The sequence below is a fragment of the Centroberyx affinis genome, unplaced genomic scaffold, assembly GCF_046629955.1.
Source record: "Centroberyx affinis isolate AG114_WGS23_722 - 3 ecotype Tasmania unplaced genomic scaffold, CSIRO-AGI_Caff_v1 ptg004372l_1, whole genome shotgun sequence".
Taxonomy (NCBI): domain Eukaryota; kingdom Metazoa; phylum Chordata; class Actinopteri; order Beryciformes; family Berycidae; genus Centroberyx; species Centroberyx affinis.
Genome location: NW_027282066.1, coordinates 165,318 through 176,522, shown reverse-complemented (window position 1 = coordinate 176,522; position 11,205 = coordinate 165,318). Strand labels below are relative to the sequence as shown.

The following is an 11,205-nucleotide window of genomic DNA, read 5'->3' as shown; positions in this document are numbered from 1 at the left end:
TGATGCGGAGAGACCCGGATGGAAAATGGGAAGTCGCCAGTGTCCCTCGAAGATTACATATTGAGAAGATGACTCACTCAATAGTTGTTTAAAAAAAAAAAAAAAACTGGCCCACCCTCTGGTCTGCAAAAAGATCAATTTAAAGCAGACCGGCTGCAAGGGCGAAGGACCGGAGAATGTTTTCATTCAACGTATACTGTACTTTATTTTTCACAACACTCAAGAACTTTTGAGTGATCTTTCTTCCCAAATAGACGATCTTTGGAAGTGATCAGCAGTAGCATTCCGGTTATGTTATGTTAAACCCCCATACTGACACAGACGAGGAACAGACGACAACAACAACAGAGACGGGCAATCAAGCGTCCAGGACATTACAGCGAAATATGAACGGGGGCAAGTCAGATCCAAGTAGTGATATTAATGAAGATTGTATTTTCTGTCTGATAGCGAGCGGTCAAGACAAATACACGGAAATCATTCATAAGGTAGGCTGCTGTTCACCCTGCGCACACCTAGTGTCAGGCTGACATCACTCAAAGTTTCACAGTTAGGGAGAGGATTTGACAGCACTGATCTGTTGGTCGGTTTGACAGTAACTTTACATTTTTGTATATTAGCCTTGCTGTAACTGGTTCAAGGTTAATTGAAGTTAAAGGACAATTCCACCCTCACTGTTACACTGTTATAAATCATCAGATCGATGCACTCCAGGAGTTCTATTGTTGATGAAGTGTTTTTATTTACTTTTATGATGTACCCACTTTCCCTCAACCTTCAGTTAGCGATTTCCTACATTTCCTCCAAAAGACTTTCTACAACCCCCGGAACGGGTTAAACTTGTTGCATTCAGCTGTGGGTTGTAGGCTAGTTTAATACATCCATGGTTCTAGGTGGAGAGAGCAATAGCATTAACAAGATAGATAGATAGATAGAAAATGTTCTGCAATTACAGTTCACTGTAATTGAACAGGAAATATCTTGATGTTACATCACGTCGTCTGGCCAGTTATCTATAAGGGAATAAGACAAATAGGCGACTAAACAACAAAATGAGCCCATTAACAGCTGTCACAGTGTTAAGTGTTAGGGTGGAGTTTTCCATACAGTAGAGTTACTATACAGCATGGTTCAGGTCAATTCAGTTACTTCAGGAAGTGAATTATCCTCACAATTTAATAAAAGGGTTATGGTCTATAAGTCTTTTGCCATTATAAGATTTTATATGTAATCTTTAAAGAAATCACAGCGCATGAGATTATTATAGCCTATAAATTACAGTTTTAATTTACTTTTAATTGAAAATGATCCAACCTCAACCCTGCTATACAGGTCTATCAAATGGAAGACTAGGCTAATGTAAATAGATATGGCCAAAGAATACAAGTCTATGTGTGTTTACTACCACTAATCAACAATTATATATATATCAAAGCTATATTTATTTCCAGTAGAAGTCCTTGTGTGTGTCTTGAATCAGTTTTGTCTCTTCATCTGTGGTGTTTTGAACCCATCCAACAGAATAATGAGCTGGTGTGTTTCCGGGACATTTGCCCTGCCGCTCCTCATCACTACCTGATTATTCCTAGACAGCACATCCTCAGCTGCTTCTCTCTCCACTGCAAACATGTCGGCCTCAGTGAGTCATGGAACTACTGCTACTACTACTGCTAATACTACAATTTCTTCAAGTACTTCACCTTGACAAGACTGCATTTGAACCACTTCATACTGCCTACGCAAGCACACAATTTATTTCTTTTTCTTAACTATGAAATTTCTAGTTAAGTTATTATTGATCAGTAACTGAGTCATGTATCCAACAGTTGAAAGGATGGCTGATATGGGGAAAGCTGTACTACGTGATCAAGGGATCACCGATCTGAAGGATATAAGGTAGTTAAAACTGAAGAAGTGTGAGTGTGTGTGTGTGTGTCAGTTTAATGGTTTATTCATGAACCCAGTTGACTTAAGAATGTGTAGGATCTGCACTCCAGCAAATCAAAAATCTTCACAAGATCATGCTCTTCTTGACATAATGATGGTATAAAGTGCAAAGGTTTTGGCATACATTAGACCTTCATCAGTGCAATATGTATAAACCCTGAATACAACCGAATTATTATTAATGGAAATGATTCATTTTAGTATACAGTTCCTTTAAATGCATCATGCATGCTAAAATCACCAGCTAATGTAGGCTGTAGGTTGAAATGGACTGTTTGAGGTGGGGCCAAAGCCTGTGTGTGTGTGTGTGTGTGTGTGTGTGTGTGTGTGTGTGTGTGTTAATGCCAACTGCATCTGCATTCTTGTCACGATGCTCTGCATGTATTTCTGTTTTCAACCTGTCACCCTGCACACCTATACAGAGGCCTGTGGTAACACCACTTCCCTTTTCTTTGAAATGTTGTCGCAAACTAAGAGTCTGAATCACTGATGCGCTTCCGTGAATTCTACCACCGCACGCGTAGCGATGACAATAGTTCATCCTGCTAGCCACCTCGCCTGTTCCTGACCCAAAGGCACAATGAAGTGCTCCTGTTGTCCCCCTCTGAAACTTGTCCACCATCAGGGAAAGTAATACTCTTTTAGTGTCATATTACAGTGTAGATAAGTCATGATCCTGCCCCGAGACTGAAAGGAGAGAAAAGAGAGGAGGAAAAGATAGAAGGTTAGAGACCGGACAAAAGGCTTTCACAAAGAGGTGCATCAGGAGATAATAACACATGGGCAAAAATGCCTAACCAAAACCAGATTCTGTTTCCTCTTCTTTTTCCCCCCAGAAAGAATAATAATACAGGCTTTATAGATACACTGTAGAAAATCCAAGCTTGTTATTTGTCTGTGTGTCATTTCCCCCTTTGGGATTTTCATAAAACTGCTGCCTGAAGTCAAATTGAAACGGTGTGGAGGACGCCGAAGCATCCTGCTCCTCTAAACCCAAATCTACAGCTAAATGCTCAGGAGTGTGTTTGTTGTGACGGTGTAATCAGTGTATTGATCGGCAGCGATGTGTTTTCCTCCGCAGGCTGGGCTTCCACCGGCCCCCCTACACCTCAGTAGATCACCTCCACCTCCATGTGCTCGCTCCCGCCAGCCAGATCTCCCAGCACATGGTGCACAAGTTCCTTCCAGGCACAGACAGGTTCGTTAAGGTGAGTGCTGGTGACTAGATATGCCTCCTGCCTCTCTCCTCAGCTCGCATTTTATTCATTTTCACTGCAATTCTCTCATCTAATGAACTTTCAGCAGTCACAGGACTATTGTCAGGGCACTAAGATGCAAATGTAGAAACTGAGACAGATAAGCTATGAAGGGACTTGTGTTTGAGTGTTTGCGTCTCTCTCTGTGCATCTCCCTTTGTCTCTTACAGTAGTCTCTCTCTCTCTCTCTTTCTCTCTCTCTCTCTCTCTCTCTCTCTCTCTCATGTACACCACTATATAAAGTAAATGAGTAAAATATGCCTTTCTCTCTGCAGGAAGACCATTTACGGAAGCGTTTAAGCGACACCACTCCCAGAACTTCAGTGAAGTGCACTTTAGGCAAATATTTATGGTTTGCGGACTCTGGACTCTCCCAGGGAGCAGCGAACATCTCACAAGAGTCACACGGATCATCGGCTTAGAAGACCACTCAGTGTGTGTGTATGTGTGTGTGTGTGTGTGTGTGTGTGGCCAAAAACAAAACTGACTTGATGGTGACTCCATGACTGTGTATGAAGTTTTGGTAAAATATCTCTAAAATTAATTTCATAGAGCCTCTCTCTCTTAAAAGGATTTTTTTTTTCAGATTATTTTTTAGGATTTTATATATATAGTATTTTATAGTATTATTTTATAAATAAAATTTCTACTTATATGTGTGACCATATGTTTTTATTATTCCTACTATTTGTTGATGTTTTAAATTTTTTAGCAATTCAATTTCTTTATTTTTTATTGTCTTTATATGTTTAAATGTATGGAACTTTTGACACAGAAATGAATAGTGTAAACAGTTACTATCTAGAAGTAAAATTGTAAAAACCTTCAAACAACTTCTTTGAAAGAATTCAACATTTTAATATGCTGCCTTATAGTGCTGTCAGAAATATCAACATTACATACTGGACGAACATCAAAGTGGTGAATAAGTTGAATAAGACTGAAAAAGTAGGGGAGCATGTAGTCTTGTCAAGAACCGATAGTAAAACAAATGTATTTCATTATTATCTGTTATTGTTCTATGTAAATAATTGGTATCTTCTATTTTCGCTCCGTCTATAGCTTGTCTTTTTTGTGAAGAGACAACTGCTGCAAATAATATTTATGCAAGAGTTTCTTTATATATATTTATATTGCTACAAGACAGGTAAAAAGACCCTAACAGGCCTAATGGAACAAATATGCATACAACTTTTGACTAAATATATGAATAAATAAATAAAACATCAGTTACAGACCTGATGCACCTTTTCTCCTCTTAATTCTACTACTGCAACATAAAGTAACTCTTTGCCACTCGATTTCTAAAATAAAACAACAGCCACCAATATAACGCCTTTAGTTACAGGGTCCAGTTTGCTATTATTTCCGACCAAAAGCACTTTACTTCAGAATATGGATTTTACGAGGAGCACGTGAACACAACAGCAGACCAAGTCGATTGTCATCCATGGAAATATTCTATTATCTGTCAGCCTTTCTCTCGATTAGCTCTGGTATTGGCTTGTTGTCCTTGCCGCAGAGCAGACACGCCCAAACAGCGTCATGCAGCAGCCTAGAGAAACCCTTACGTTAGTCCACAGAAGAGACAAGTTTGAAAACACTAATGGAAACTCGAGATGGTTCTCAGTCTAGTGGGGACGAAGATTGCCTATTCTGTAAGATGGCCAACAACCAGACTGACGCAGAAATACTGCTGAGCGTAAGTACAGACAACACTCCTACTTGATGTTTAAACATTTCAGGAATTGGAAATCCATAGTCTCTCTCTCTCTCTCTCCCTCTCTCTCTCTCTCTCTCTCTCTCTGTGTGTGTGTGTGTGTTATACAGGATAATGAGCTGGTCTGTTTTCGGGACTCCAAGCCTGGCGCGAGGCATCATTACCTTGTTATTCCCAGGACGCATGTCGGCAACTGCAAAACTCTCCAAAAAGACCACATACCTCTAGGTCAGAGGGTCCCAAACTTATTTTATTAGCACAAAAAATGTCTTTGGACAGATGAATGGATTAAAGGGGAATGACACCCATTTTAAGAATCCACATATGTTATTCCTCTGCCCCAGGACACTACTGTCCTTCCAACACTCACCCTATTATTATTTAGTAATAACAGTATTTATAAGCAGTATTGCTGAAATGCTTACTGAAAAAATGAGCTTAGTAATAAAACATAGACCTTTGGAAATACACAGAGCAAACATGTTATTGTGTAATTATCTCATTTGGTTGAAATTAGAGCCTTTTTTAATAAATAAACAGCAAACACTGGCTTCCATTTGGTCTAGGCTGCATGACTGCTCAACATTGATGTATTGATCTGCTTGTTGACAGTGGAGCAGATGGAGGAAATGGGAAGGAGGATATTGGAGAAGAACAAAGTCAGCAACCTAGATGACATCAGGTAAATTGATTTTCTATCTTGACAACACAGAGAGCTGTATTTTAACTGAGGGGGATAGCATCATCTTTAAACTTTCTCTGCAGACTATTTCTATTAAAACACACACACACACACACACACACACACACACACACATTGGTTATTGGTCTGCAGTATGCTGTCAAACGTGATGTTCAACCCCAGTTTGAATCTCTGCAGGATGGGCTTTCACCTGCCTCCCTTCTCATCTGTTCCCCACCTACATCTCCATGTTCTGGCCCCCGCCAGTCAGATGAACACCAGGTCCCTGACTCGCTACGGGCCGCAGTCTTATTGGTTCATCACGGTGAGTGACAGCTTGGATGGCTGCACCCCACCTACACCTTATAGCAGTGGCTTTAACCCCTCATAACCAGAGACAAGCCATACTGTCTTTACTGGGATAAATCTTTCCTTTAGCCGTAGCAAACTCCTCATAGTGAGAAAGTTACATTTCTGTCACTTCCTTGTTATGTATCAAGTGAAAATGTGAACCTGTTGTGTGTACTGCACCAATGTTATCCTTTGATTATGTATAAATGCAGTTTATTTGTACTTTTATCTACTAATCATATTCAACTTCATTGTGAATAAGGTATTAACACAATGCTGTGCTCTGATGCAGGTAGACAAAGTGCTCCAACAGTTGAGGACTCACAGCAAGGTCAAATGAAGAGTGTTGCAAGAGTCTTCTTCACTGTTCTCAGAATATCTATTGTCATTTTATATCCCTTTTCCACCCTACTTGACATTTTAATGTTACTGGATCCATCCCAAAAGTCCAGAAATCACTCCTTTCCCTCATGACCTGGAAACTGATGTTTATTCCATCATGTTGCCTGCTGATCCAGTAGTGGAAGAAAAAAAGAAAAGTTGGTTAAAACAGTTCCTCATCTTTTTCAGTTGAGGCTGGTCAAGTGCATCCATCTTAGTCCCATCAAATGTCATGATGTGAAATGACTGCACCATCAGTGAGGATAAAATCACAGCTGTCAGGATGATATTTATTGATCTACTGAAAAAAATATGAACCTTCATGATTTACTTGAAAACTGATAACTAATTTCTAGCTACAGATCAAAAAGCTAAAACTGTATACTTTAAACTATGCTATTTATAAGGGCTTTAGTTATCAGGAAGGACAATTAACATAAACATGTCACATTGCACTCTGCACTTACACAGGGAATAAACGCACACAAATGCACACACACCAACAAAGTTTACGCACAGAAATCATATTTGTTTGTATGTTTACTTAATTGTTTGTGTGTAGGTGATTGGGTGTTATACTCTAAATCCAACCAGTTGCTTAACACCTTTGATATTTTTATGTTGATACAGGCAGGGATACAGACTTTATTTTTAAGCAATGATTTTTCATTAATTGTTTAATTGATTGTTTTTTAATATGTTGTTTACTGTTCAAAAAGTCATATTAAAATTGATTAAAGATGCACTGATGGCTATGTTCACATTACAGGCCTTAAGGTGTAATTCCTATTTGTTGCTCAGATCAAATCTTTTTGTCTTGACTGTTCACATTATGTGTGGAAGTGACACATAATTACCCAACATCAGTGAAGCAGAACAGACCTCTGCCCTGAAAGGACCTGCATGCACACATGAACAACAACAAGAAACATCGTATTTCCAAGACAGTCCATCATGGCAGTTAATAAAATAACAAAGTTACTGTACAATAGATGTGTACAAGGTCGTGAATCGGCCAACTCTATCTTCTGCCAGCACTCAGCAACCATTTGACATAATCAGATCATTTATGAGACTTCCTGTTGATGAAGAACCTGCAACAGGCCAGATGCATCGAACATGTCTGTTGTTATGATGTTATTAATATTATGATGTTATTAACCCTTTCAGTACTGTGTATGGTGGGATTAGCTCACTGGTTTGTAAGATTACCGAGTGTCAAAAATGTGTTCATTGAAAAAAAAGTCAGAAAAGCAAATGATGAGGTTGGAAATCTACCCTAAACCATTTGAAAATATGAAACTATAATATGCTTGATTTTGGCAAGATATTTCACAACTACCTATAGAGCAACCTGCTTGCTAAATACTCATCTACTTTCCTCTTATGATGCTATTCAGTCTAAGTCTGGAGGACTGTATGATGTAAAACTAGACAGTAGACACTTAAATGGACTCCATCTTACTGTCTGGCACTGGAGTCAAATCTTATACTCACTACTGTCCCCTTCATCCAAAAAAAAAAAGATAAAAGAATGAATTATAGTTAATCGAAGACAGTAAATCACCTAAAAGCATCATTGTGCAAACAGTTCACAGAGGTAAATCCACAAAATATTAACTTCCAGTTACAGCGCTCTCAGGAAAGTAACAAAAACATCTCAGTAAATCTTTATTTTTTATTTTATTTAATTTTTTTTACATTTTTAGAATGCATGTCATTGTAAATCATCCCCACAAAGAAAGCACAATCATATCCTGTGTATTGATAAATGCAACATTATTAAGCAGAACCTTGTCACCATTATCTGGCCTCCAAATCAATACAATGAGAAGGGAGAAGGAAAAGTGTGAGCAATCAAAAACACAAATTCACAATGGAGTATTGATGACAGTTACGTAAACAATGTGAGTTTGCTGCACAGCTTGATAGCCACCGTGTTATTATATTATTGTTTCCACTATTAATAAATAATAAATGTTGCGTGTAAATGTACAATCAACACGCAACCGTGCACAATATAGGCCTGAACATTTAAACATCAGTAATACTTGCTGAGCATTACAAACAATAAATTGTATAATAAAGAAAGAGAAAAAAGCTAGTCCTGCCAAAAACATACAAAATACAGAACAAATGGAAAATCAGGTGTGAGTCATTTCAGAGGGACTTTATCTAATTCAAAATTATGATCTTCAAAGATTCCTTTTAAAATACAAGTTTTTTTCTTTTTCATTAATATAGGCAAATTAATGAAAAAGAGGACCACACAAACTGACCTTTAGATGTCGCTAAAGGTTTAAAATAATTGTGATTGCAACTCAGACGTCATATTATGCGCCGGTAGTGAGCAACGCGGGAGATTGAAAAAAACAAAACAATAATACATCCATGGTTGTAGCAGCTGACACTGTCTTATCCATCCGGTAAACATTTGCTAAAATGATGAAAAGGGCACCAAGAAGTACGTTGAAATCGATCATTAAAACGAAAACGAAGAGTCAGTGTAACGTGAGGCCAACGGCTGACGCCATGGTAGGTGAAGTTAAGAGTTTCCATCACATCACCTCACTATTAACGTTAGCTAACGTACATTTCCTAAGTAATTTCTTACACTTTTCCATGTCAACGACCCCTAGATAGAGACACTTTAAACCGCTAACCGACGTTTGTTAAGACTTTAACCATAGGATTCCCAACTGAGAAGATTTGTGTTGTTATATACATGATTTTGTACAGAATTATGCAACTGTAAACTACATTAGTGATTCTTAAACATTTTCCGGTGCTAACGTCTAGTGATTGAGTAAGGGTGAAATTAAACTAACGTATTCCTTATTTGAGTGAATAGGGATTTCACTTTGGAAAGCACTGACCTAACAAACCTAAACTAGCTAAGCTTAGTAAACACAACTGAAGGTCTTTTCTTTTCCCTCCCCAGGTTGAACTGCTAATGCTGCTGTTTCTGAACGGCCTGGCAGAGGAGGCGAGGACCCAGGCTTTCCAAGACAAGTCATCCACAGTCAGAGCGCAGCATGTCAGGGCAGTTTCCAAGGTCAGTCAGGAAGGATGTGTCATAGGCTTTGACCTATGTGTCTGGTCTGTCTATAGTTATGTTAGTGTCATTGTCTTCTTCTTGTCTTTTCCTCCTCACCAATACCAGAGCTGTACATGCAGCTTTTAAAGTAATAGGTCTTTGGTTAGCTTTCACTGTGACATTGGTGAATTAAGACTTGACCGGGGTGAGTGCCTTGGCCTTAGGATGTATTTGGAATAATTTAAAAACTCTCTGGATTTGATTTCTTGAGGCTAGGAGATAAGTTTAAAAACACCTTTGAAGAGGACTGGATGCACAAGTTAAACACTTATAAAGACCGTCCTGTTGATCATTATTTTGTTGTTTAGTCTGTTTTTTATTTATTCCATTTTGAGTGGTAAACAATCTTGTAAAAATCTTTTTTGTGTTTTTTTCCCCCTCATCTATAGAAAATGCTGAAAAAATCCAGAGGATGATGGGCGAAGCACATCTTTATCATCGTCATGAATATCATCATGATCATGAACAGCAATACTGAAAGTTTTTAATTGTATCTATTTGTTGTTTGGTATGTCAAAATGATCTTTTATTTATTGTATTTACATTATTCTACTGTATGTGTTATGTCAGTAAAGGTTTAATGGATATACTGTCTTAATAGTTTCTTGTCACTAAGTAAAATGATACAATGATAAAAGAAATTTTCCCTCTTCTCATTTCAGACAGCACCTTCTGGAATATCAGTTATCTGTTGGTGTTTTTCAAATGTGTGTCAACATTCACACCAATTAAAAGAAGTCATGATAATGTTTTTATTCCAACATAGATGATCGGAGCCTGTTATTAATGTCACTCAGTTGGATAGTTAAATAGCTGCTGATAAATATAGAAAAGACAGGAAAACTCCCTCACACAATACAGTAAAAAGAGAAGGATGGTGTTTGAGGCAGTAGCTACTTTTGCATAGTTAGGGTTGTAAACTTCTGGAGCTTTCCCCTTTTTAAGGAATTATTAAGTGAGTATGGAATGGATATGGGAATTAAATTCTGGATATTTTTAAATTTTGTACCAATATGTCACTATTAGATAAAGCGATTTTTAAAACAAAAGATATACTTCAAATGAGAACTGCAATAAACACAACGCTGTTTTAAAAATGAATTGGAAAAGGAGGTTGTGCTTCAACAATGGGATTCTCAGTGGACTGCTAAACCCAAAATCCAGAGCATGTTCCAAAAACTATGAAAAAGTAGCACATCTCAAATTTCTAAGTCAAGGAGGACAAAATACTAACTTACGCGTTTCGGCACAGAGCCTTCTTCAGAGCGTTTGAGCTATACAGGTTCAATGTTCAATGCTGTTTTAAAAATGTTTGCCATGTTTTATAGCAAACGGCAATAATATTGGACACTTGAGGGTCATTTTTTCAGAGCAAAGAGCTTAGCTTTCCCCCACTCTAGTTTAATAACATAGAATACAAAAAACAACTACATAACCAGCAAGCAAGTAAACTTGCCAGTCAATCCACTATCAGGTTGTCATCCTCTGATGTGTCACATCCTGAGAGCTGCAATAATTTATTTAACATATAAGTTTTTATTTTACAGCCTGCTAATTACACTGTTTGTAATTATGGGGTACTAATAAAATTACAATGCTGTAGTTACAGGGTAACAAAACAAGAAGTCTGGCAATTAAGGGGTAACAATTTTGTAATTATGAGAGATTTATAAGGTAGTTATGGTGTTACTATTTTTGTAATTACTGCATACTTAAAAATAACTACAGGGTACAATAACATAATTAGGGGGGACAAAACAAATGTTATCGG

The 11,205-nt window shown here is 37.8% G+C and overlaps 3 protein-coding genes across 5 annotated transcripts; all 3 read left to right on the top strand.

Annotated features, from left to right (window-relative positions):
- Nucleotides 1–211: 211 nt before the first annotated feature.
- LOC139664781 (adenosine 5'-monophosphoramidase HINT3-like) lies at nucleotides 212–4,407 on the top strand. 3 transcript variants are annotated; one of them, XM_071543736.1, is made up of 5 exons: nucleotides 212–488; nucleotides 1,522–1,639; nucleotides 1,827–1,896; nucleotides 3,029–3,145; nucleotides 3,479–4,407. In XM_071543736.1, the coding sequence occupies exons 1-5, from the start codon at nucleotides 297–299 to the stop codon at nucleotides 3,501–3,503; spliced, it is 522 nt and encodes a 173-aa protein (XP_071399837.1). In that variant the 5' UTR covers nucleotides 212–296; the 3' UTR covers nucleotides 3,504–4,407. The 3 variants fall into 3 exon arrangements, with proteins under 3 accessions (XP_071399837.1, XP_071399836.1, XP_071399835.1); XM_071543735.1 differs by having other exon boundaries at nucleotides 3,029–3,155; nucleotides 3,483–4,407; XM_071543734.1 differs by having other exon boundaries at nucleotides 213–488; nucleotides 3,029–3,155.
- Nucleotides 4,408–4,798: 391 nt separating this feature from the next.
- On the top strand, nucleotides 4,799–7,075 carry LOC139664782 (adenosine 5'-monophosphoramidase HINT3-like). Its single transcript, XM_071543737.1, has 5 exons — nucleotides 4,799–4,905; nucleotides 5,034–5,151; nucleotides 5,536–5,605; nucleotides 5,804–5,930; nucleotides 6,249–7,075. The coding sequence occupies exons 1-5, from the start codon at nucleotides 4,810–4,812 to the stop codon at nucleotides 6,294–6,296; spliced, it is 459 nt and encodes a 152-aa protein (XP_071399838.1). The 5' UTR covers nucleotides 4,799–4,809; the 3' UTR covers nucleotides 6,297–7,075.
- Nucleotides 7,076–8,725: 1,650 nt separating this feature from the next.
- On the top strand, nucleotides 8,726–9,983 carry LOC139664791 (centromere protein W-like). The gene is made up of 3 exons (XM_071543749.1): nucleotides 8,726–8,872; nucleotides 9,279–9,392; nucleotides 9,824–9,983. The coding sequence occupies exons 1-3, from the start codon at nucleotides 8,780–8,782 to the stop codon at nucleotides 9,848–9,850; spliced, it is 234 nt and encodes a 77-aa protein (XP_071399850.1). The 5' UTR covers nucleotides 8,726–8,779; the 3' UTR covers nucleotides 9,851–9,983.
- The last annotated feature ends 1,222 nt before the right edge of the window (nucleotides 9,984–11,205 follow it).